The sequence below is a fragment of the Amphiura filiformis genome, chromosome 19 (assembly GCF_039555335.1).
Source record: "Amphiura filiformis chromosome 19, Afil_fr2py, whole genome shotgun sequence".
NCBI classification, from domain to species: domain Eukaryota; kingdom Metazoa; phylum Echinodermata; class Ophiuroidea; order Amphilepidida; family Amphiuridae; genus Amphiura; species Amphiura filiformis.
In genome coordinates this window covers 12,151,290-12,179,198 of record NC_092646.1, presented here as the reverse complement: position 1 = coordinate 12,179,198, position 27,909 = coordinate 12,151,290, and the positions used below count along the sequence as shown (strand labels likewise).

General features: G+C 36.5%; 1 protein-coding gene across 1 annotated transcript in view; it reads right to left on the bottom strand.

Moving 5' to 3' along the window:
- LOC140140924 (serine/threonine-protein kinase 40-like) overlaps positions 1–27,299 on the bottom strand; it is a 40,018-nt gene extending 12,719 nt beyond the window's left edge. Inside the window, exons 1-6 of the mRNA XM_072162684.1 lie at positions 27,073–27,299; positions 22,347–23,363; positions 20,989–21,123; positions 20,120–20,377; positions 13,956–14,139; positions 12,887–13,031 (exon numbers count right to left, since the gene is read on the bottom strand). Of these exons, the coding sequence (XP_072018785.1) occupies positions 12,887–13,031; positions 13,956–14,139; positions 20,120–20,377; positions 20,989–21,123; positions 22,347–23,252 (1,628 nt within the window). The 5' untranslated portion in view covers positions 23,253–23,363; positions 27,073–27,299. The remainder of the gene's footprint in view (positions 1–12,886; positions 13,032–13,955; positions 14,140–20,119; positions 20,378–20,988; positions 21,124–22,346; positions 23,364–27,072) is intronic.
- Positions 27,300–27,909: the final 610 nt, after the last annotated feature.

The following is a 27,909-nucleotide window of genomic DNA, read 5'->3' as shown; positions in this document are numbered from 1 at the left end:
GTAAATATGTTCCTTACTGACTTGGAAAATTGTGTTGCTAAAATGTCTGGTGAAAATAAGCAGTGTTATATTTCTGGCGATTTTAATTTTGATCTATTGCAGTATACTAACAATAACACAATTAATGATTTTCTCAATATTTTTACAATAATAATATTCACCCACTGATTGACATTCCTACAAGAATAACACCCACTACCGCTTCTTTACTTGACAATATTTTTACAAACGTTCTCACACACCAAATAAAATCTGGTATTTTCAAGTTAGAGGTTTAACTGATCATTACCCTATTTTTCAAATTACCAAATCTATTCCTCTTACACACCCACACCACCACCAGCATACAACATATCGATTAATTAATCAAAATAGAATCCGAAATTTTCAGAATCATTTAAATCTGGTTGATTGGAATTTTGTTGAAAATATAGGTTCTTGTGAGCATGCCTATGTGGCTTTTCTTAATAAATTTTCTGATGTGTATAACATTTATTTTCCCTTGAAATCGTCTCGCTCTAGTAGTTCCAGTAGTCGTCGAACTCCCCGCAAACCGTGGATTACAACAGCTGTCCTTAACTCTATTGTTCGGAAGGAAAAACTCTACAGAAAGTATGTCGGTCATCCAACAGAGTCTAACAAAATGAATTATCATGTTTATCGCAATCGACTAACTTCTATCATTAGGTCTTCCAAAAAAGACTACTATGCTGAGAAACTAGAGAATTGTAAAAATAACTCAAAGCGAACATGGAATATTTTAAATTCTATTCTCGGTCGCCAACATAGGTCTGATCTTCCAACTATGTTTAACATCAATAACGTTTCAACTTCGGATTCTCAGCATATTGCAGATCATTTCAATTCATATTTTGTTAATATTGGGTCTAAATTAGCTGGCAAAATTCAACAACCAAATACTGATTTTCGTGAATTTTTAATTAATGCTCATTCTCCTGTTAACTCACTCTTTCTTTCACCCACCAACTTCAAGAAGTAGTCAATCTCTGTATGGCACTGAAGCCTGGCGCAAGCAGTGGTCATGATGAAATCAAACCGAGGTTATTAAAGCAGTCAGCACCTCAATCGCAACCCCACTTGTCCATATTTTTAATTTATCCCTGTCTTCTGGTTTTGTTCCCCACCAACTCAAGATCGCTAAAGTTGTTCCCATTTTTAAAGATGGTGATCGCCACGATTCTTCCAATTATAGACCAATTTCAGTTCTTCCTGCTTTTTCAAAAATTCTTGAGCGTCTGGTCCACAAGAGGTTGTACAATTTTATTTCCCGATTTAATCTACTCCATAACTCACAATTTGGTTTTCGTTCTAACCGTTCCACATCTATGGCCATCATGGAAGTCTACAATAAAATTGTTAACGATCTCGATAACAAAAATCACGCCCTTGGTATCTTCATGGACCTCTCGAAGGCATTCGACACGGTTAACCATGATATTCTGTTCTCGAAACTCGCTCACTACGGTATTCGTGGGAATGCCTTCGATTGGTTCAGGAGTTACCTTACTGATAGATCCCAGTTCGTTAACTTTAATCATCGTAACTCAATTCATTTGAATACAAGTTGTGGAGTTCCACAGGGCTCGATCTTAGGACCCTTATTATTCATTCTATATATAAATGACATTGTGTTTTCAAGTAAATTTTTCTCATTTGTCATTTATGCTGATGACACTAATTTATTGGCTTCACATAAAAATCTCCATCACCTTATACATTCAGCTAATATTGAACTTGCAAAAATTTCCACATGGCTTAAAGTAAACAAACTTTCCCTTAATATTAAAAAGACCACATATATGTTATTTAAAAATAAACACAACACACGTATTATAGTGGGCCTGTTTCAAAATGGGTCACCAACTTGCTCAATTTTGAAACTTTCTTCTAAATGAAGTTACAGCACATTTTATGTAAGATTCATATCTATCCTTTCATAAAATAATCTTTTTCTTGTGAAAACTACTAGATTTCTTAATTATTTTGATGTTTTTTCACAGGTATACAAAAACGCAAGCATGTCGGACGGAATTTTTTAAAACAAATAACAGGGGCTCCTTGAGCACTTATAATTCAGTTGTTTTATTTCTTTGTACTTACACAATAAATATACACCTTACTAAGTTGATAAATATAAAAATTAAAACCATCTGTCATCAACTTTAGATTTCTTGCAATTTTAAAATGTACACACTAAATTTTCCGTCCGACATGCATGAATTTTCCAAGAAGTTTTTCCTGTAAAAAACTACTCAAAATTTTATTTATCTATTCCTGTGAAGTATCCATGAATTTAATGTAGAAAATGAATCAATAGTTGTTTTAATCAATTACCTTTAAAAAAATGGACAAATAAAGGGCTACATTTTTTTCCGTCCGACATGAAAACCAGCATGTCGGACGGAATTGTTCTAAGGGCACATTTTTCATTGCCCCCATGCAGGATAATGGCATATTTCCCACTTAAACATGACCAGTTTCATCACATGTACTTTCCTGCAGTCTGATTGGACAAAAGTAGGATGTTCTGTACAATGTACACGATATGCAAATTAGCCTAGGATAATTATCTGTCATTTGTGCAGAACAAGGTGTACATGTAGCAGTTTTTCTGGCTTCTGCTTATACATGTCTGCGTACACATGTGTACCTACATAAGCTCCTATTTTAATTCCAATTACTGACTTTTTAACATTATTTTGTGTAATTGAAAATAGACCAGTCTGCAATTTTAAATCCCAACACCTTTCATGTTAACTAAACTAAAGGCCCTGATGTAGGGCCTCAAGTACAATGTACATTGAAATTTGTTAATTAGCGCTTCAAATGCATGTGTACACACCCACTACACTGTACAGTGTACACACTGAAGAAACTTAAAATTGACATTTTGCATGTCAGTTTATAAATGTAAATGGTGAAGAAATAAATGCCATTTATATAGGCTATTACTCATAGCCAAAATAGGCACTCTGTATGGTACTGAGACTCGGGTGTTATGGTCTCAGGTATGGCATGTTTTTGTTTGTTTTACATAGTTTTTGCTAAAATCTACATCGATCAGAAGCTCATTTTGCCTGATACTGGTCTATTTACAATTTACACAAAATAATGTAAAAGAAGCCAGAAAGACTGTGCTCATCCCACAGTGCCCTGTGCAAAGCATGTATTTGCAGTCTGCACATGTGCTACACCTTGTTCTGCACAGATTAGGCTAATGAAAGTTGATTCTTAGTTTCCCGTCACCCTCCGCATCACCTTTTCAATTTGACCAAAACTTTAATTATTTTTTAAAAAGTCAATTATCTGAAAATTGATATGACAATAATCAAAATTGAAACTCTCAAAATGTCTGACATGTTGTAGGGGTAGAGGATGTACAGTAAATAATGGAATTTAAGGATTACCTCGTCATGTTTCAAGTGACTACAAAAATTGCAAATTTCTTAACACTTAAAAAAACCAAATTCAAATTTTTTTAATCTGTTGCAAAATGTCTGTAATGATGATCTAATACCTGTTTTGAGATGGTCTTTCATCAACAATACATGTATTATGGTAATAGCCATATAAGCAAAAGTTTTGACAATAATGAAATTTTCCAAAATAATGAATAATAAAATCATGACCTCATATTTCATTGAGAAAATGTGTTTAGAAACTAATCATTTCACTTCATTAGCCTTATCCTATGCTAATTTGCATATCGTGTACAGAACATCCTACTTTTGTTCAATCAGACTGCAGGAAAGTACATGTACATGTGATGAAACTGGTCATTTTTAAGTGGGAAATATGCCATTATCCTGCATGGGGGCAATGCAAAATGTGCCCTTGTAAACTATTGCATCCGACATTCTGGTTTTCATGTAGCCCTTAATTTGTTTATTTTTTTAAAGGTAGGCCTAATTGACTAAAACAACTATTGATTCATTTTCTACATTAAATTCATGGATACTTCACAGGAATAAATAAATAAAATTTTGAGTAGTTTTTTACAGGAAACACAAACTTAGAAAAGAAAATTCATGCATGTCGGACGGAAAATTCAGTGTTTGCATTTTTACAATTGCACGAAATCTAAAGTTGATGACATATGGTTTTAATTGTTATATTGATTTTAACTAAGTAAGGTGTGTATTTATTGTGTAAGCACAAAGAAATAAAACAATACTGAATTGTAAGTGCTCAAGGAGCCCTTGTTAATTGTTTTCAAAAATTCCGTCCGACATGCTTGCGTTTTTGTATACCTGTGAAAAAACATCAAAATAGTTAAGAAATCTTGTAGTTTTCATAAGAAAAAGTTTATTTTATGAAAGAATAGATATGAATCTTACATAAAATGTAGGCCTATTGTAACTTCATTTCTAAGAAGTAAGTTTCAAAATTAAGCAAGTTGGGGACCAATTTCCAATTGATTATCATGTCGGACGGAATCCAGCATGTCGGATGGAATTGGTCAATTTTTCCATTATTACGTCTTTAATAAATAGATGTCAATACTTTTAAAGTATACACAGCATTAGTACATGACCTTATCTTTATAATGCAGGTAAAAAATATTAAATTTTGAGAAGTTGCCAAAAAAGTCAACATTTCATTCCGTCCGACATGATGCATTCCGTCCGACATGGCCCATTTTTGAGACGTTGCCGTTTCCACGACAATGATTGTTGAATAAAGATTGTATGAGAAATTTAATTTATGAATGTTCCTTTGACTATTTGGCAGTGACTTTATAAGATATTGTTGTAACTTTCGATAGAATATCAATTTGAATGTCAAAAGCCTGGGAACCCCATTTCTATCGATTCCGTCCGACATGGTCACTTTTTCCCGTCCTACACGAAGCCATCAAAGATTTTTCAGACAATACTGCCATAGCATGATAGCTATGTACCATATCCATACCCCTGTAAAAAAAAAACAGTCCAGTACTTTTGGAACAAAAATGACAGCCATATTTGCTATCAAATTCCGTCCGACATGATTACGACAATTTTGAAACAGGCCCATGTATCCTGACACTATTTCAATCAATATTGAAAACAAATCTATCTCAAGGGTCTCTCACACAAAATTTCTCGGGATAATTCTTGATGATTCTCTAACATGGCATCAACATAACACTTATATTACAAATATTGTTTGAAATATTCAGGTATTCTTTATCGTCTTAAACACATACTTTCTGGCTCAACATTATTTTCTCTTTATTCTAGTTTGGTTTTACCACATATTCAATATTGTAATATTATTTGGGCCGACAAGAATAATTGCAATTTACAATCTATTCATCTCAAACAAAAGAAAATTGTCCGTTTATGCACCAACTCACATTACCTTGCACACACACAACCTTTGTTTAAGAGATTAAATACACTTACAGTTTATGATATTCACAAACATCAAATTTCCCTCTTTATGTATAAGTTCAAAAGTAGTTTACTCCCAAATATTTTCACTGATTATTTTAAGAAGAGTAATACCTTCCATTCTTATGGAACCAGGTCAGCTGAATTGTATAGACCTCGCAACTTCAGAACAGATCTTGCAAATAACACAATTAAAAGACAGGGCCCATTAAGTTGGAATGTTATTGATCTCAATATTCGTAACTGTAACACCATTAAATGTTTTAGTAACCTGTATAAAGATTATCTTGTATCCCAATATGAGTTGTAATTAGATTGCTCGGGGTTTTATTTATTTATAGATCATGTTGATTTCCAATTAATGATTCTCGTGACTTTGAGTCTCGTAACTATCTTTTTATTATCTTGATTATATCGTATTGCCAACACATTTGTCTGTCTCACCTGTGCTGTCCTGTCTCGCTTTGCACATTGTAGTTATGTCGCTTCATAATGTCTCTCGTCTTTGCACGTAGTATTTAAGTATTAGTAGTTCTCTTATAAATTTCTTTCAGGGTGGCCAAACTTATGCGAGCCTTGTGCTCTTTTTGGTCATCCCTCCATTGTAATACCGTTTGTATTGAAATATGATTCAATTGGTAAATAAAACTGAAACTGAAACTGAAACTATATATATTCACATATGGGGAATCCCTAGTTATATTGAAACAACGTTCAGGAAGGTATTCTCCCTAAATGCATGAAAGTTTCATCAAAGAAGACTTACAAATATTATAATTTATATCAGGGCTACTTTGGATTGCAAGCTGTTTGCATATGCAACTACAAATTATTGTATCTTAGCTGTTGAAAATTGATGAAACTGTTAAGTTCTTCTGATCATGCTTAATTACAAAATTGTTGCAAATTGATACAAAAAGGGTTCAATTTTTCCTGGGATGAAATTTGGTGTACAAATTTTTCCTGGTGAAAAATTGGGTGAAACTTTATTTTACATTGTGTTGCATGTTGTGATTACCAGGGATTGAGTTTTAAGGCGCGAGTACGATCGCACGCCATCACACACCTTAAATTGCCTGTCCGAGTGCGATTTATAGCACAAATTAATTCCTAAACTTCTTACAGAGTGCAATCAGCCCGCCTTGACATTTCCAGAAGTGTGATTTGTACAACGCCTGTTATTTTCAAAATTCAACCCCTGGATAACCTAACCAAAAATGACCACAATTAAAAGTATCCCCCAGTGATGTACCGTGGACGCTTCCCCCTGGGGGGCTGGAGTAAAGGTGAATTTTGCTGCCCCTTCATCAACAGTCAGAAAAGGTTGACCCATTTTTTTCCAATGGTTTGAAAAGTGAAAAGCAAAAAGAAAAAGAAAAAAGAAAAAGGTTTATCTAGGCGCTAGCCACATAAAAAGCACAAAATTTTGATGTCATATAGTGTCTTTTTTTCAAAATTTCAGGCATTATTCAAAAAATTTTCTTTTCGTTTCCCAAGCCCCCCAATAAAATGTGCATGCCCCCTCAACACTGTAAATAACATTTTATAACTCAAATGTACTTTGCCGTATAGAAAAATGTGCAATAAATGTTGGACAATTCGCTGTATTTTGTCAGACTAATTTAGTTATAGTACCACAGAAACTAACAAAGGAAACCCCCTATCTAACCTATTAGCAGGTCGCAATCAACATTGACAATTCACAGATTACCGACTGTTACACCTGTTTTTCATAAACCAAAGCTTAACCTTAAATCTCTTGGTTAGCCACAAGGTGCATGCATGTATGTTGCTTACGTAGTTAAGATAGTTCTAGATCGACGAGGTGCTAGACTGAGGTAGGCGAGGGTACGAGTTTGGTGTTGGTCTATACAGCTAGAACTATGGTAAACTCCCAAAAAGTTAACCCCATGAGAACTACCTGTTGATTGGCCAAAAAGAAGTTTTCATTATCAATTGGACCAATCAGCAACATTGTTAGAATAATTTCATCATGCAACAAAATTGGGGTCAATTATTTGCAAAACTCCATTCTGATTGGTGAAATGAAGATATCATGTAATTGACCAATCAGAGGCAATGTTTTGATCCGCCCTCACAATTTTTACATCGCGATAGCAGATTGGGCCAGTTCTACAGTTTGAGTCCTGACAGTGTCGTTAATTTGCTGAAGAAAAATTGATATATATATACCTTGATAATCTTCCAGGGTTACCATTTTACCCAGCATTTCACAAATATTTCCCTAACAAATGTGCGTTACTTCATGAGCCTGTATATGTTATGGCCATAGTGTTTCTCCATCAAGCGTTTCCAAACCCGCCATTTAGTATGGCAACTTTTGAAGATTTTCCCTGCAACTTCAGTCGATTTCGTGTCCCATAGAAACCAATGATTAAGAAAAAGATCGGGTGAATTCTCAACAATGATCTTTGCGCATGTTGCATAGAAACCAATTGCGCAGCTTTTGAATGATTTGACCTGCGATTCAGCTGAATATTGTTAGCAACCCTGTTTCCACCCTCCCACGCATTTCCATACCTCAGCAGACGACATGAAACACTAAATTGCCTAAAAATTTTTTCAACAACTATCTTATCTTAATCCAACTGCCTGGCCCACAATTCTCTTCTGTTTTTGTGTGGTAGCTATGGGAACACCTCCCTTTTATCTGCACAATATTAGCGGTGTAGTTCAGTAATGATCAAGAGATAAACTGTGTTTTAGAGAGCTGCCTACAACTCAAAACAGATGATTTCATTTTGTTAAAAGCCATGAGTACAGTTGCCTTTCTTACAGGTCCCCAATTGCCTCTTAGGCAACGGAAAAAAAAAACCTTGTTCCATGGGTGGACACACCTTTCAAGTAGGGTAGGTCGGTCAGGCCTTTTTTTCCCTTTCAAAATGACCCCAAAAATCACCAAAATCTGTAATATTTGTTTCCCAAATTTCAGAAAAATCAGGGTCGGTCGGGCCTGTTGAACAGGGTTTTCTTTTTTCGTTGCCTAAATGATTTTTTTGGTCAAAAGAAACGAAAGGCAGACACCCTCCACAAATCATGGAGTTTGAGCAACTATATACTGATACAGGTGGCTGTGCAAACATGCACATCTATTGTCATGTTTTTGTGGAGGGTTAAGTAAAAACACTCGTAAAGAGGCATAAGTGATGCGATCAAGCAAAATCAGTCGGAACTCGGAAATATTAAATTTTCAGTTTCTTATAGGATAGTAAAAGCATTTACATCTAGCTACATGTTGCAGAAAACCCCGTTGAAATTGAACAACCAGTTCCATAGAATTAAAGAGCTTCCAAAACAAAATGAAACAAAAGGAAATATCTCCTTTATTTGGCTTTATCTCAAAATCAGTTCTGACTGATTTTGCTTGATCGCATCACAGATGTTTGTAGACGGAATTCTATGATCATGCTTTTAGATCTCATATCAATTAGCATTAGTTACAACATGTGTAGATTACTAATGAGTAATTTCCAAGAAACGATCTACCCAACATTAGTTTAAGCTGTCTGGACTGGACTGGTTACGGAACTCCTCCCAAACAAAGAAACCACAATTATAGTGGTACAATTACCGAATAGGGTGCAACTTGCTAGACTTGAGTCCAGTCCTCGTTTACGGAGTTTAGGGTTAGGGTTTATGGATGGGGTAGGGCAGTCTTGCAAGTAGAGTTGCACCCTATTCGGCAATCGCTCCCAAATTAATACAAATGTTATCTAAATCCTTTTATTATTTATAATACAATTCCTACACAATCTATTGATAGAAGTTAAAGCCCACACAGTCAACTGGGGATACCCCTCCCAAAATACTTAATTGAGAACAGTTATCACAAATACAAATTCTGTCTATAAATCCTATTTGTTAAAATCAATTTCAAAGAAAAAGACCCACAGGGTACTGTATCCACTGAAATTTTCGCAAGCTCCTTATTTTCACACTTTAGCTGCCACAACATCACGCTGTGTGTTTAGTGGCATCATCTTTGTTATATTTTATGTCATGTTTGTCACTATTTTGTATGATTGTATCATTATATATATATTTTTTGTAATATGTTTGAAATTGAATGAAATAAAACTGAACTGAACTATTCATATTGAATCAGCCTGCTACCAAAATAAATACAATAGGCCTTAAAGCTAGTAAGTATCATAACAGATACTGCAAATTCCTCTCCCTAGTTCACTTGATTGCAAATTACCAACTCAAAATGTCACCATACATAACGCTATGGCAAATCTGCCATCTTGGATTGTCGCTCACAGAAGCTACTTTTTAAATGTACTTCCTCCACTTGTCGGCAAGAGCCTAAAATCAAACAATAATCTGCGTCTTTAAGCGTTTCAAAGATTTGTGCTTGCAGTGCTTAGCACACATTTTGGCACAATATGTTACAAATAGAACTTAAACAACCACTCAAAGTTTGAATCAAAGTTTGCCGGCATAGAGCAACATAATCTGGAGGCTCTTTAAGCTACTCTTGCTTGACTGTCATACCAGCAGTGTTTACTTAGAGGCTGTATGTCACCATTTTGTCCCAGTGAAAATAAAATTTAGCACACAGAATTGCTGAGCCTAAGTTTGACCATTTTGTGAAAAACATTTTCCAAAGAGAGTAAATCACTGCCTACCAGTGACCTTTTGGTGCTTTTCAAGAAGTTAGATGTGTGCTCTTTTACCTGTATTAGGTTGTGATAGGAATCAGTATGGCCTTTAGCCAATATGCCTGTAATGGCCTACTCCAGTACTACATACAACAGAGGGTCTATGGATTTCAACTGGAATAGCCTAATAATGCAGGTAGCAAAATGTTGCACTTCTTGTTGGCGCTCTACATCTTCTGGAAATTACCCCCAGGCTAGGACACGGTTGTGTTAAAATTTGGTCGTAATAAGTCATGCGTGAAAGTATTTTTGGTATAAAAGCAATCAATCAAATCTTTATGTCGTTCAAAAATTGTACACATAACCCAACTGATAACCCACCGTCTGAACATGCCTTAGGTAAGATTATGATAGATCCCTTATCTGAGCCAAGATTGGAGCAGTACATGTCTGTAGCAGTCACCAAGGATCTGTGCCTAAGGGTATACATGTCATGCCACATGCATCTTGTAAAACTGGCAACAAAATTACAAGCTTGTTGTGCATAACCATGCCCATGCAGTTTGTGTAGAAGAATACATCTTGTCTTGTGTGACTATTAAAAACATTGTATTACTTTTTGGGGCCAAACTGAGGTTTTTATAAATTATGGCAAAATGATCCAACATAATTGCAAAACTGCTTGTAACAGTCCTAATATTGTTTACAATTACCTGATACAAGTTATTTAAAGTCAAATTTTCTTTGGCCGCCCATCGGTCCAAAGTTTATATCTTTGTGTAGATTATTTAAATCAAGTAGTTCAAAACATTATTTTGTAATCTAATACTGGAACTAATTGTATGTTAAATCCAAAACAATGGGACTTCATCAGGTACCTGCTTGATGGTGGTGTGAATCCATATTGGAGAGAGTGGAGGAGTCCTCCATTAACAAGAAAGGGAGACACTGCTTCTAATAGTCGTATGCATGGGAACCGGCATTACAAGAACTTCCCCTCCTTCTGACGTCACATCATCATCAATCAATTGTGGATATAACTTTGTAACAGGCACAGTACCTTAATTGACCGACACATAAAATACCACTTCCTCCGATACTGTGTGACATTTACATGGAAGATCTTGAACAGAGAGCTATTGAGACAGCGCCCCACCCTCCTCTGTGGTGGTTTCGCTATGTAGATGACACCCATTGTAAACTTAAGAAGTGTCACTCTCAAGAATTCACTGACCATCTCAATTCGCTGGATAAGGACATTCAATTTACCACTGAAGGAGAAGAGAATAACTCGCTTGCCTTTCTAGATACGCTCACCGTTATTCAACCAGACAGATCCACCAAAGTAACCATCTATCGCAAGAGTACACACACGGATCAATATCTGAACTTACGCCTCGAATCACCCCATTGATCACAAACTTGGAGTCATCCGAACTTTGTACCATAGGGCTGATACTGTAGTCACTAACCATCAGGATCACGAGGACGAGAAATCTCATGTCAACAATGCTCTAGCGAAATGTGGATATCCCAAATGGGCACTGGATAAAGCGAATCAACCAAAATCTCACAAAGCGTGTGGCGTGGGCGATAAACGCCCTAATAAAGGCCACATAGTGCTACCCTACATCAAAGGCACCTCTGAAGCTATTAGAAGGACATTTAGCAATTACGGTGTCAGCGTGTTCTTCAAACCAACTCGCACACTAAGACAAATCCTAGTGTCACCAAAGGACAAGACAGAAAAGAAAGACATTACAGGTCCGGTATATTACATCCCATGCCAGGGCAAAACTGTAACCGGACAGTGCAAAGAATCTTATATTGGTGAAACTGAACGCTCCTTAAAAACACGGTTTCAGGAACATAGGAGGCCCAGCAGTACAGCATCAGAGGTCTCAAACCACATCCATATCGAGTCTCCTGGACATTTTGTGGACTTGGATAAAGTTCACATACTCGATAGGGACAGCAGGTGGTTCCAACGTGGAGTCATCAAAGCCAACCAACCATCTCTCAACAAAGACGGGGCGGTTCAAACTCTCAGGAGTCTCACGAGTCTGTTATCAGGTCAAAGGTCAAAAAGATCACGACCTGATACAGTCACTCACTCGCTGATGAAAGATGGAGTACCATCTGAAAATTCCGAGGTAGGAATTAATTCCTTGTGTTTGGATCAAAAGTTTAAATCAAAATCACATAAAATACCTGTCACAACCAGTATCACCAGTACTGGTTGTGATCACCACATCCCCTACACCATTGTACACAACCACCAAGTCAGGCACCTTATGCTGAATTTACACTCGATGAGTTAGCAATTGCAATGCATTGCTTTTAGGGGCTATCAATTTCTTCAAAAGGGTGGGTCACAAATATATGGCGGGGTCCATAAATTTTTGGGAAGAAAAAAAAGAGGGTCATAAAATTTTTTGGTGAACAAAATGTTGGGAGTCACAAGATGATCTTGGAAAGTGTTTATTTTATTCAAAAAGACTGATTTCAATACAATTTTAGCCTGTTTATGGGGTAAGGTGTATCAGTGTTGGGGGGTCATAAAATTTTTATTGCTGAAATAGAGGGGATCGCAATTCTATTGACGCCAACTTTTTGTAAATTTGGGACCCCCCTTCCGAAGAAAATGATAGCCCCCTTAATAAGTGATGGGTAATCGCTTGTGACAAGCAATGCATCACTCGATGCTTTTGCCTTAATACTAATCAATGGTTATCGATTGATTGGTTTGACACTTAGAAAAATAAATATAGAGCATGCATCAGAACAAAAACAATCAAGTATAAATTCAGCTTTACTGATTGTCCCACTTGGTTGCCAACATGCAAACTATAATTTGACACTTACTTTGGTATAGAGAATTCAGCTGCTTTGATTTTTCTGAATAATTCTTGAGGTACGGAGTCGTAAAATGGAAATTGCCCGTAGAGCATGGTGAAAAGTACTACACCTAATGCCCACATATCGCTGGGTTTGCCTTGGTATGGTTTACCTGTATGTAAAGATAACAAAAGCTTGGTTAACCCCATGAGAACTACCTGCCGATTGGCTAAAAAGAAGTTTTCATTATCAATTGGACCAATCAGCAACAGTGTTAGAATAATTTCACAACACAAAAAAATTGGGGTAAATTATTTGCAAAGCTCCATTCTGATTGGTGATTTAAGTGAAGATATCATGTAATTGACCAATCAGTGACAATGTTAGATCGGCAAGTAGTGCTCAGGGGGTTAAAGAAAATATACGGCTTACAACAACTATCTGCTTAGAAAGTAGAGATACAGCTCGAGGGCATTTTCTGGTTACGACCAGTGACAACAGAAGCATTTCAAATATAGAGGGGGACGAGCATGTTGTTCCTGTATTACTGGGACATTTGCAAATTTTCAATTTCAGACTACTTCAGCCTAAGATAATTTAATGAAGTTAATTTTACCCTTTTTTGGCTCAAAACACTCCTAAAAAGGAAGATGCCAAGAGCAATTATGGTTTTCTTTTTTTCTTCTATTAAGATTTTTAGGAGGACGGAAAATTTTTAGGAAAGGCTTGTTAGGGGAAACATGATCTAGGTCTATAACTCTATATGTTTGTCAACACAGACACAAATTAAAAGCCATAATGTACGATTTCCGTCAAATTTCAATTTTGTTAATTTTTTACCCAAAATGCTGAAATAATATTAGTAATAACTGCCAGGAATGGTTTCTGTCCATTTTAAGCTGAAATAAAGAGGTTAAGTGAAAGAAACCCCACTGGCTATTTTTGGTCATTAACATAGAGTTCTATGGTGGACTAATTGCTCTGTTGACCTACAAACATGTAGGACATGTGAAGACATTATATGCCAAAAAATTATGTTTAAAAAAAATTCATAATAAAATCGTATATTATGGGTTGTTAACAAAACCACACTGACCTTTAGTCCCGCTAGCTCCCAGTACATCAGGGCTAATGTATGCCGGGCTGCCTCTTTGGTCCTTTAAGAGATCTTGATCGCTAACTAGATGCTTGCCGAGACAGAAATTGGTGATAGTCACTCGTCTTGTACGTTTGTTGAGAATCATATTTCCAAGCTTCAAATCCCGATGCACAATATTTTTCTGTACACAAATAGGAAGAAAAAATGTACGGGAATATTATGACAACTATAAATTCTTGAGGCATTGTTTCTCTTTAATTGTTTCCTGTTTCCTATTTGTTATTGTTTCTTAACCCTATAAACGATACTGAAGAGTTTTTAACTTCAGCGTTGAAAAAAAAAGCTAAAATGAAAGAAGACAAAACTACAGGTGAAATTAATAAAGGCATGCTTGCGTATATTTTATGTCTACCAATACATGGATGTCAAGTTCACATTAACTGCTGTATTTAAACATGTAGCGTGAATTAGTACTGCTGTAATTGGTCGTTAGCGGTAAGTCCGTTTTAAACAGGGCAATTATTTGAAAGGAAAAATGAAAGTTGTCATTAAAATTGTTTATTCCTACCAATTTTAGGGACAAACCAAAAGATCGATGACGTCCTATAAGCGTAACTAGTTTCGTTTCTCGCCGACCCTCCTCCCTGCCAGAAGCGTAATAATGAAATGTTGAAAATTTTGACATAATAATAATAATGACACATTCTTCAGACCGATGTTTTTGTACAAACGTAATAGTTGTATTTTTACCCCCTCCCCCCTAAACGAAAATAGTTTCGTTTATAGGGACGTCATCGATCTTTTGGTTTGTTCCCTTAGGGAATCAAATCTTGTATTTTGTAATGAGAGGAGTTGAAAGTGGGTGTATCCTTCGTGTAAGAGAATACCAAACAAATCCCAACTCTAATCCTAACCCTAATCCTACCCTAACCCTAACCATAACCCTAACTCTAATCCTATTAGTATTTTGTGCTCTCTTACACTAAGGATAAACCTGAAAGTGACGGTTATGAGTTTTTGGTAAATAACTTTGCATCAGTTATATGTCGGTCATTGTACATTGTACCGTCATCAGGAGAAATTCAGATATGTTGTGAAGGAATTGACCTGAGATGACCTATACTCTGATCAGCTCGTAATAGGCGGGACTCATAACATCGTGGATTGATACAGAATGGCGTACACACAGCTAGGCGCAGCACCTACGCGAACTGCGCTTTGCATGAATGATGCGCGCTTTTGTGAATTTACGCATGCGTAAGTTGGAACTTTATTGACTCGCGCAGTAACAAAAACCAAATAATTCCCGCCTATTAAGAGCTTATCATAGTAATTAGTATAGGTAGAATCACAATTATTTTTGTGTTGAATGACTGCAGGGATCGACTTTTAAGGCGTGCAAGTGTAATCGCACACCTTACATCGCCTGTCTGAGTGTGATTTATAGCACACCTCAATTCCTAAACTTCTTACCGAGTGCAATTTAATAGCACACATGACAGAACACCTTAACATTTCCAGAAGTGCGATTTGTAGCACGCTTGTAATTTTCAAAACTTATCCTTGTGACCGTTTTAACTTATTACCCCTGTTTTTAACTACCAGCATGTATAAACATTCACTTGAAAACAAATAAAAAGAAAAGAAAAAACCCAAGACAGGAATAAATATGTCTATTCCTAAATGTATTAATGTTACAAATTATACTCAGCAAATGCTACAAGGAAAAACATTCAAGATTCCATAGATAGGGGAGACTATATTGCTATAAGGAAGTACTACCTAGATAAACCATGAAAGACTGATACATAATGGAAGGAACAAACAAATAAGCTCAACAACTTCCTGGTGGTTCTGGGAATGGAATAATTGATGCAGAAGCATACATGTATTGTACAAATGACACACATGTCAAACAACGTGTCATAAATTACAAGAAAAAGATACATGTTCAGGTACCAATTTATCACCTACAATGTATTTAAAGGTGGGCGGTCTGATTTTTATATGTTTTTTACCTGTGGGGGGTCACTCAAATGTAAAGGTGCTACACATGCTCATTAATAATTGACTCCATTATGCAGTTCATTGTACAAATGACACACATGTGTCAAACAAAGTGTCACAAATTGCAAAAAAAGATACATGTTGGTGCAAGGTACCAATTTATATCGCCTATTAAAGGTGGGTGGTCTGATTTTTATACTTTTTACATGTGGGGGTCACTCAAATGTAAAATTACCCCCTCCTCCATTTCATTTAGAGGACGTTGCCGATCTTTTGGTTTGTTCTGACAGCAAACCTAGTGAAAAACTTCAAGAACTGTGTTTGTTAAAATGTTATGTTGCATTGGTAAAAACTGCTGAAATACTACCACATTTCTATGCCCATGAAAAAATGAAGGAAAACAGCAAAGAAGTCTGCAAAGTGTACATGTAAAAAAGAATACACACAATTTATTTGTTACATAAATTACAAATGACAACTGCAGTGGGTTTATCGCCCACAACTTTATCGCATGGTAGCCTGCATTCACAATTAACAGGCTTACATGTACATTCACAATTCCCAGGAACAGGGTGGAATGCACTCAATGCAGTGGACATATTATACACCTACATGTAGGCCTAACTATGTGTAAACAAATACCTCATACACATATCTATGGATTCAAGTTCTACTGTGGAAGCAACATAAGCCACAATAGGAAGCTATTCCTTCAACATGAGCCTATCTCAGGGGCACTGTAAAGTACATTTATTTTCACGGAACATAATTTTTGCAAGTTGAAAAAAAACAACAATTTTTATGGCGTGCCATTTTCGCAAAATACATTTCTTGTACGATATAGAAAAAAGATATCTTTGTGAGCATGAAAATCTTGTAAATCCATATCCAAATTTGTGAAAATTTAATGCTTTAATTCAACCTAAAAAGCCCAAATTTTAGATATTTTCTCAAAATATCAAGAGCTACCTTAACAACCACTGACCCAATACCAGGCTTGTTTGTATTCATTCTAATGCATTTTTCATGCTGATTCCAAATATGGTCATGAAAATTTACAATTCTGAAATTTTTGCATTAAAAAAAAATTAGACTGGTCGGCTGTCAGCCGTGTGGGGAGAGTTAAATACAGTATCTCTGATGTAATTGATATGAGCAAAATACCCACTTGATTTCCTGTTATTCAATGCCTGAATACGAGATAAAATCAAAAGAAATTGAAGCTTGTGCATGACATTTGGGGGAATCTATTTTAGCTCTTGAACCACATTATTGTGGCTTTTATAGGGATACAATTTTTGCCAGTCTTGAAAGCATCATTTCACCTCAATGCTAACTTAACATTGGATAGTTGTTTTATTTGAATTTATGATGTTATTGCTAGCTACTAATTAGTTTAAATTCAGTACTTTTCCCACCACCATGTTTGGAAAGAATGTGGAATCCTTCACTTTGAAGCAAATTTGGCAAATTCGGAAGGAAATTATTGAATCCCCAAATAAAGAAATTGTTCTTAACCCTGGTTAAGACACAATGTACATACATACCCGGGATACATACTCATTATGGACATACATACACACCCTGGCCCATCAGCAGGGGGCAGAGTGTGCACAGGCCTCAACCACCCCCTAACAAAATCCATAAAGGTCCACTTTGTTTTTAAAAAATGTTCAAAAGTGGGAGAAAACTTGACAAAATGTTCACAGAAAAAAAAACACCAAAATTTCCAGGAAAATGTTCTCTGATGACAATTTTTTGTAGGACTACAATGTACGACCTTTCCAGGAGTTTCTGTACCTAGCGCATTCAAAGGTCATTCTTATTCATGTACAAACATATCAGGGTCAAAGGAACTGTGCCTTCACAGATGAGCATGTTTTAGATGAGCATGCAGATATGGTTATGAGGCAAAGAAGATATCTCTTAACACTTCCCATAATGCATTTCTCCCGTTCCAATTTTTGTACTGATTTGCTATCTAGTGATAGGGTTGATAGTGACGAAAAGCTCCTTAATGAACAGTGTGCACATCTAGATCTTGCAAAATATGTTATTTCTTCACTATCGACAAATGTTTAGCCAGTTTATTCGCAACACGGAAACAAAGGGAACCTGTACAAAGTAATACATGTAGGAGTGTCATTTGATGTAGTGAGGTGATGCATGCATCATGTTGCAAAGGATTCTGGGAAGGGTTCATATATCTTCTCTGGGGTGTTGGCCCTACAAGGAAATTCAATTCATAACAAGAATCAACTGCTGACACTATCTGGACAGTTGCTAAATCAGACCACACTAGAATTTATCACAATTCAGATTTTAGCATGTGCTATTTAGATCAACTGCTGGTGCAATTGACATGTACATGTATGGTACATGAATGCAATCTTGCATTTCAAAAAGTACCCTGAAAGACGTCAATTTTTTTGTATGCAAATGAAAATCAGCTGGTTTTGGCCAAAAGTGGATGGAGTTTGATGGAAACTGTTGTATCAGTATTGGCAAAAGGTAAATTTATTTTGACTGAACAAAATGCATGCAAAAGGAGAGAAAAACTGCAAAAAAATATTTTTGTATATTTTGTTAGCTCCATATAGAACCATGAAATAAAAGAAACTGTTCAAAACAGGCAAAGTCTGAAAAAATTAATCGTACAAAACAGTCCACTTTTTACAGTATTATGTACATGCAAGTTTCCAGGAAGTAAAATGGGAAATGAAATTGATGAAACACACTGGAAATGTCTCATTCTCCCTGCCATAGTTCAAGAACCTTCATAGCTTAACAGTTCACCTGAACTTTTGGAGTATGAGTTTTTGTACCTAACACATTCCAAGGTCATTGTATGTGGGTACAATCATATTAGGGTCAAGGAACTGTGCCCTTTGAGATTAGCATGTTTTAAGTCATGGTGAAACATGCAGACCTGTGGAGTGTGTGGGCACAGTGTTCAGTGTATAATGTATCTGTCTACTGGTCCAGAAAAGGTCACAGAAGCAAGAAATACACATTCCTGGGAACTTATTATGGACAATTCCAAGCAAAACAGGACACGGAACATAGATTTTAAATTTTTGTCTGAAAAGTACATGCAAACTGAGCATGAAGATAAAATATAATCTCTTTTTCCCAGAAATGTAATAAATTATAGTTTTAGTAAACTTAAAATACTATTTACATAGTAAAAGTGACATTCAAACTGGAACTACATGTCTTAAAAATGTTGAAAGGCTTTCAATTTTGATTTTGCATTATTCGTTACACATCAGTGACTTTTACCAAAGGATTTTGAGAATCACAAAATTTTGGTCATAAATACACACGATTATACAGGCATGTGAAATGTCTGTGTTTCCGCAGACTTCTGCAGGTATTTGGGGGCATTTTCCTTATCTTTAAATTCCCTGTCTGTCCATTCATGTCTGGTTGACGGACCGGACAAGGGGTGCCAGGGCCGTTCCTAGGGATTATGCCGCCCTAGGCAAAGCCTCTCCCTGCCGCCCCACCAAAGCATACCAAAAAAAGTGTTAAGGGGGTTACCCCCCTTGAAAACTCATCAGTTTTGATCTATTTGTATTTTTTTCTCCCATTTTTTCTTTATATCCGCCCTCATTTTTTCTTCCCTTTTCTTTCTCCATTCCTTTTTTCACCTTTTTTTTTTTTTGCGCCCTCTCGTTTGCCGCCCTAGGCGACCACCTTACCTGGCCTAATGGTCGGAACGGCCCTGAGGGGTGCTCCCCAGCACTTTTTTTTTCTGTAGACTGAAAGTCTGCACAACCAAATGATATTACCACTATAATTAACTTCCAAAAGTGCTTTTTTCCCACACCAAACAATAGGGAGCTTTGATCAAGTTTATATAATTACCAATGCTTATGTTGTTACACAGCATTGATACTCACACTGATGGACAAATAGCGATCACTAGCCTAGTATTGACACTCACACTGCAATGGACAAATAGTGATCACCAGCCAAGGCTAGTGAATTTCCGTACTTTTGTCTGAGTCCACTCACATGCCTGAATACACCATAAAAACCCTTCCTTGTTTTTTGATAAAAAAAAAGTTAAATAAAAATGATGCTCAAAATCAAAGGAAACAAAAACTATTTTTCAAGCAAACAACGTGTCAACAAAAACAGTTACTAACCTTATGGAGATTCTCCACCACCCGGACAACATCCGTGAAAATCACCACAGCTTCTTTCTCGCTCAATTTCTTCTCCCGGATAACGTAATGTTGGAGATTGATCATATCCGACGTCTTGCTGCTGAAGGCGTGAGACACGGTACAGTCTAAGACAAGACAAAGGCGTTTCTTATAGCGTCCTGTAGGAGCTACAGCCTTACGACTCTGGCCAGCTTTGCTGTGATGGGAATGGTCTGATTTCATCTCAACGGCACGGTCCTGTTATAGAAGACGTTCAGAGAGTTTTTTTTTAAATTGCAAACATTTGTTTTAAGGTGACACTGCATAATTATAAACACCTAAAAAGTTAAATTTTAGGAAATTCATTCCAGAATAGTACAGAATAGTGTTTTCAGTTTTAAAAAATGTCAGTTATTATATGTCAGTTTAGTATAACACACACCGCTGATAATATGGCCGGTATTGCATCACATTTTACAATACAAATTGCCCATTTTGCTTCAAATTTCTTACAGTGTAAGCAAGTTTGCATTCACATAATTTGTTATTGACAAATTGATATTTACATCAATCTTTAAAATCTCATTCAGGACAACGAAAGTAATTAGTCAAATAATTGCATCAAAATGCGATGCAATACCGGCCATCACATAGTTCTGTACGGTTTTTTTTCTTCACATCCTGGACGTAAGAATTTTTCTGTGGATGCATAATTTTATACATAACATTTGCTATGCACTGTGCATCCGTTTGGATGCACAGTGCTCAAAGTTTAATAGGACCCCTGCTTGTGATATTTCCAAATGTATGCAAAAATTAATATGGAGAGCTTGTCACCCATCAAATCATATTTTCTGTGGTTTACTTACCTGAAATAATCCATGGTGATGTACTACCCCTGGTTGGTCATGTAATAGTGATAATAATGAGTACTCCGTGTGTAGCAGCATTTTGCCTTGCCTTTCATCTTGGCTCTCCTTTCCTCGTTCTGATAAAGTCAGGATCTAAAATGGGCAAAAGTTGTACAATATATTAATTTATCAATATATTTTGAGATTCAAAGTAGAGTTTAGGCTAGCATAGCAGTACAGACTCCGATTTGGGATCACAAGGATTCGTATCCCTGTGCCCTTGTTGTGCCAACAAGACGCCTTTGTAAGCACGAGTATAATTAACACACTATATCAGAATTAACGGTGACCTGCTGAGTCCAGGGGTCCAAATTGGCAAATAAAGGGGTCCAGGCATGGGGGTACTACACCCCTGGCCAATTTTGTGCCTATTTTTGCATTTTCTCAAAAATTATAGTGCATTGGTGACAAGTAAGGTATATTAGGGGCAAGGACTACAACTGCTGCACTGAAAATTCAGCAACTCAAGGCAAGTAGTTATTGATTTATTGAAAAATATTGGGTTTCCCTCATTTTTGACTGTAACTCCATAACTGTTGTCTGTGCTGAAATAAAATTTCCAGTGCAGTAGTTGTAGTCCATGCCCCTATAATATAATACATATCTTTACTTGTCACCAATGCACTATAATTTTTGAGAAAAATAGACACAATAGACACTTAATTCTACACAAACATACTAAATTAAGGGGTCCAAATCACACAGACCTGCCAAATCAAAGAGTCCTGGACTCCAAGACCCCTTAAAACGCTACCCCTGCACTATATTTGATTCAACGACTAGCAAGGTAAAATAATGTAGGTCAATATAATTGGCTATTCCAGTTGAAATCCATACACCCCCTATGGAAGACATGATCTTAATCATCCACACAGGGATGGTGAATTTCAAATTGGGTTACATGAATGGGTGACTCCAGTTGAAATCTACAATCTCCCTGTGTGGAAAATTATGTCTTCTATAGGGGGTGTGTGGATTTCAACTGGAACAGCCCAATAAGACTATTTTGCCTCATCACAGGCTGTATCAAAATGATTGTTGCCTATCTCGGTTTTGGTGAATGCCAGTCGCTTTTTACAATTTAAATTATAATGGAAGAATTAATATTCAGATTGTTTTGCAATCTAGAAATAAACCATGACCCGCACTGTCTGACATATGTATAAAAATAAATGACCGGGTCTGACCCTCTTTTTTAAGCCTTGAAAAGGCTAACAAACCCTTTTTTTGGCTTTATTTACAAGAAACTGTATGGGTAACATTTTTTTGATACAGCCTGTATGTATTTTTATTTATAGATATAAATTGCTACACACCTTGAGACAGAAGAAATTATCTGTACCGTCTTTCCTGGCTAAACATTGCACTATACTTCTAACTGGAGAGGTCCCTAGTGTAGGTCCTAATAAATAAGGCCCAGCTCTCTTTAACGTAGATATCTGAGACCCTAAATCTGGAGGTGAATTTAAACTTGGTGATTGTGATGTCGAGGAAGAGTTTGCTGCTAAAGTTGTATTAATACATAATTGGGTTGGTGCCGAAAGGTGATGGCTCCCTGTCGCAGACGAAGGCGCTGCATCTGAAATTGCAGCAAAAGTCGGTGCCGAGAGCATCGGGTTGGCTTCTTGTAATGATGCATTGATTGGTGCTGGGTGTGCAACAGCTGGGGACTGTAACCTAGTTACTGCCGAGGTGAAGTCTATAATTTGTGGTACTGAAGTTGGGGATAATCCTATGGGAGATTGGGAACCGCTACTGGTACCACCTAAACCATTATCTGTTCCTTGCGGCACTATCCGTAACGGTCCTGAAACTGGAGATCCTGCCGGTGTTGGGATCCGAATCCTACTGGTGTTTAATGGCACAGCTGATATTGTTGATGTATCTTGCGCAGGAACTAATAGAGATTGCGGTATTGTTACTAATGGGGAAACCGGCGGAACATTCGGGAATGTCGGCGACGATACATATGTAGGCGGCGGAGAAGCGTATCCCCGCATGAATACCGCTGGGTCGATTCTAGGGACATGTTGTGATGGGGAGGATAATTCGGAATACCCAGCATCAGATGTATCGGATCCTATAGACAACGATGTTGTAAACGAGGGCGTTCTTTGTCTTGCGACATGTGATGGAAGGGAATCTGTCGCTTGCGATGAAGTCCTCACACGACGTGCCGGGCTTGTGTCTAACGTGAGTTGGGTACTTGCACGCCTCTTCATGATGGTAACGGTTCTGTATCTTTTCTCAAATCTGGCTTGATGAGCTTTACATGGTACTGCTACCCAATCCTTTCACAGCTTCAGTCTTTTATTATCAGAGACTTTTCCAACCTGTAAAAATGAGAAGTTAATTTTTGAAGTTACGGTTTACTATTATTAAAACCTAACATTGCAGACTGTGCATATTACAACCTGTACACCAGGACACAACTATTAAGCAAAGTCTGGCAACATATTTTCATCATTTACCATACATAACAAACATGACTGACCCCTCACTTTAAATGAAAATGTGTCAGCTTTCTATTCCTTACAATTTTGGACAATAAGTTTATGATTATAACTGACCTAAAGGTGAAATCCTAATCCACTCCATGGATCCACCTGTGTGGAAGATTTTAAGGGATCATATCTTGATTATCTTCCACTTCATGAATAAATTAAAGGCAGGCATTTTTGGGTAATTTTGTACACATGTACACAACACATTGTTTGGGCGGGTATGTAGACTGGTTCCCGAAATTGCAAAAAAAGTTATTTATTTTTTTGGTTTGGATGTCTAGAGGTAAATGATCGGATCATGCATGGTTGACCTACAAAAAAAATTTTGTGTTTTTAATATATGCAAAGTGATAATTTGTGTTCAGGTCATACTCTGTTAATGATTTCAAAATTAAATACATTTTGAAAAGAAAAAAATCTGGCTGTATAAAGTTCATGCTGTCAGAATTCAGAACAAGTCAATTTGTATGTTGTAGTTTGAAATATATGTGATATACGATTGCTGTTGGATCAAATACACCTGTTGAAAGCAGTGTTCATTCAATTGAAATTCTTAGTGTAGGCTAGCCCACAATGATTTCATAATATTTTGCAGTAAACCTTTGATGAGCGTGTACTACGGTGTTGGTGCAATGTCATTCATAAATTTCCACCCCCGGTTTCCACTCGGCAACAGCAGATCGCCTCACCAGCCAATCAGAGACAAGGGCATTTCAACGCAGTAAATACGCGAGCTATATTTAAATTACGCTCTCGTCAAAAGTTTCCTGCAAACTATTCTGTTGGTCGGACATCCAGGACGAACCGGCTTGACAATACCACTGGAGTGAAATCACACGCTATCACACTATTGTGCCAGGTTCGACTCTCTGCAAATAAAAATATGCGGTAAGTTGTTTTCATACCAATGCATAAATTGATGTGACATGGCCCCGACCGGCGACCGAGAGAATAGTACGGTATTCTAAATTACAATTACATGAATCAAATCCAGGGCATGGATGGGTCTGGTTCCTAGGCTACACAAGTGACTTACTCGAGAACTCTAGCTAGGCAAGCTTCGAATTTGCACATGATAGTTACGCATTCGATGCTAGAGTACTTTACTAGATGGTTTTCGTTCGGACAGCGGTGTAATTTTTTACACCGGTGGTTATTAAATTTAAATGTTGAAATTTGGATGAAAGTTATTTCGATGAGTCAACTGTATCTTTTGAGCAAGATTTGTGTATTTTGGACAGTCTAAAATTTTGCTGAAGTTTAATTTAGCAACATTTTTGATGCAATCGCCTGTCGTGATCGGCTGTGTTTACTTCTGAACTTGCTTTACACGGTGTCATGCTTCAGCGAATCCGACTAGATTTTGAATGCAACGGTTTCTAGCCTATAATGTGAAGCTATCGCCGTATCAGTGTATACCCTGTGTGGCAAGTCATATTAGGTCGCATGTCACAAATAGGTCACCCAAAAATGGAGGAGCCGTAACATGAAAATGCTTTCTTCCTACTTCAAGTTTAGTTTATTCTAAAAGTATGATACCTATTTTAGAAAGTTTGGTGTCATTTTGTAGATAATTATGTTCTTTGTCAAATGCAAAAAACCCCAAGTCAATTGGACAACTACTTTGAGATTTATACTTCAAAATGTAAGATGTGTCAATGGAGGAGCTGGGGCGGGTGAGCCGGGGCGGGTGAGCCCCATAGGGTTGTACACAAAATTGTGAAAATATGGCAAACTTCAAACCTTTGTATCTTAAAAAGTACAACTAGCATGGACCACAAATTGAACATATATCATCCTGGATTGTAGATCTACCTCATAGTAGATCAACTGTAACAAAAGATGTAACTAATTAATTGCCTAATTAACTGCTAATTAACACAGTTTTCCCTATATATGTTACTGTACAAAGTGTGCACGTAATGCTCCGACATTTCTAAATGGCCTATCTCTTGCTCGATTCACCCTGTTTATTCAAAAGTACACATATTTTTAAGGAAATTTGATGAGGAATTCAATTATGCTATTAGTTTTAGTGCCAGACATAGAGGAAAAAAGTTTTCATTGATAATGTCATACAAATTGTAAAATTATTTTGCAATTTTTGACCACCCTGTATGTTTAACGCACTTGGGATACCAAACTCTTTCTTTCTAATATGTTGGAAGGGCCCATGCAATGTCTTTCTGAATCCATATTTATTTTGAGCTACATAGCTTTCAGAAAAAGAAAATATGGGGTTTACCATGACACAAAAGATGCTAATTTTGTTGATGTTCCACCCTGTACATTTCTTACCCACCCTGTATTATGATATCATACTTTGTTGATTTGGCATCCTTGTAATATAAGCTTTCCAGAAATGTATACTTTTAATGGTCTAAAATGTATTCATTAAAAGTTGTGTTGAAGTGAATCAAAATTGGTGATATTTTTATCATAAAACATTATGTTACACAAAAGATGACCAATTCATGACATGCGACCATTAAAGATATCAAAGATACTTGCGATGACCCAGTTGTAGTAACTACAAATTTCAAACGTTTGAGGACTTGTTCTCAAGTTGTGGAAGGTGCCATAGGGTGGCTGGAGTGTTAATTATTTTCATTATAAATGTCGCAAAATATTAATATTGACAATAATTAATAACCTGTTTCACCTCTCCATATATTTATACATTGCTCACCTGTGTTTTCATATCATATTTTGTGGTGAAAAATGATTACAAATGTGTTATTTGCAATCATTTTTGGAGCAACGATTTCTTCGAACCGACGGCTATGTATGTGAATGCACATTAAACACATACAAACACATACACAGGCTCACAGCACCTGTTGGAACTCCCGGTCGGAGCCGGGAGTTTCGATTATTGGAACTGGCGATGACCAGTTTTTTGCGGACACTTTGATAACAGGTAACTTTTATAGGTCATAGGGTAGACACTATAGTTGGACAATTTGTACAAAATATACACTTTGTTATAGGCCCAAAATGTTTACAAAAATATATTGGTCCATACGTTGTGCTTGTATTCAGTTGTTCGACGTATATACTAAAATGCAGAAAACCTTTGACGAGCGCGACTACCGTGATGTTGCAAATTCGGCGCTAACAACGCGTATGCGGCGCACAGTTCATTCATAAATTTCCACTCGGCAACAACAGATCGCCTCAGCAGCCAATCAGAGACAAGTGCGTGCAACGCAGTAAATTCGCGATGTATCCTTACAATACGCGCTCGTCAAAGGTTTTCTGCATTTTAGTATATTAAATAGTATCAGTGAGCAAATTCTTGAATCTTGGCTAAAGTTCTCAAGCAACAAATGTCAAATGACACATTCGATGGGTGTAGATTTTAATGTAATTGGGATCTGTGCACCTAGAGCTAGTAAGGGGGCTATAATAGCTGCAGCGTAAATCATGTAATGCAATGTTATTCATGCATTGGTGATATGACTGCTGACACTGATCATGCTGATATATGTTCAACCTCAATATTTTTTATGTTGACAACAATAAATAAATTACGTACCGGCAGTGCAGCTTCTTCCACGTCAATTTTCACCCAATTCACTACATGACGCAGTCAGTCTTTCAGACGAGGAGAAAAAACAAACCTTTCTCCTCCGTCGAAACGCATCAATGTTGACGATCTATCTGATTTAGAGTAAAATTGGAGACATTTCTTACTCCTATGCAATCAACATTGCATTCTACATGGCCTCCATGTCATCGCTGTTGCACCATCTGATTAATTGCTACGGTGTTGCCAGATTTTTCGATAATATTATTCGCCCAAAATGAGGGCAGCATTAACATTTTAAAGAAAGAACCAGAAAGAACAGAGAAAGAAACAGGGAAGGAAGGAAGAAAGAAAAGAAAGAAAGAAAGAAAGAAAGAAAGAAAGAAAGAAAGAAAGAAAGAAAGAAAGAAAGAAAGAAAGAAAGAAAGAAAGAAAGAAAGAAAGAAAGAAAGAAAGAAAGAAAGAAAGAAAGAAAGAAAGAAAGAAAGAAAGAAAGAAAGAAAGAAAGAAAGAAAAAAGAAAGAAAGAAAGAAAGAAAGAAAGAAAGAAAGAAAGAAAGAAAGAAAGAAAGAAAGAAAGAAAGAAAGAATTAAAAAAAGAATGAATGAATGAAATAAAGAAAGAAAGAAAGGATGAAATAAATAAATAAATAAATAAATAAATAAATAAATAAATAAAGAAAGAAAGAAAGAAAGAAAGAAAGAAAGAAAGAAAGAAAGAAAGAAAGAAAGAAATAAATAAATAAATAAATAAATAAAGAAAGAAAGAAAGAAAGAAAGAAAGAAAGAAAGAATTTAAAAAAAGAAATGAAAGAAAGAAAGAAAGAAAGAAAGAAAGAAAGAAAGA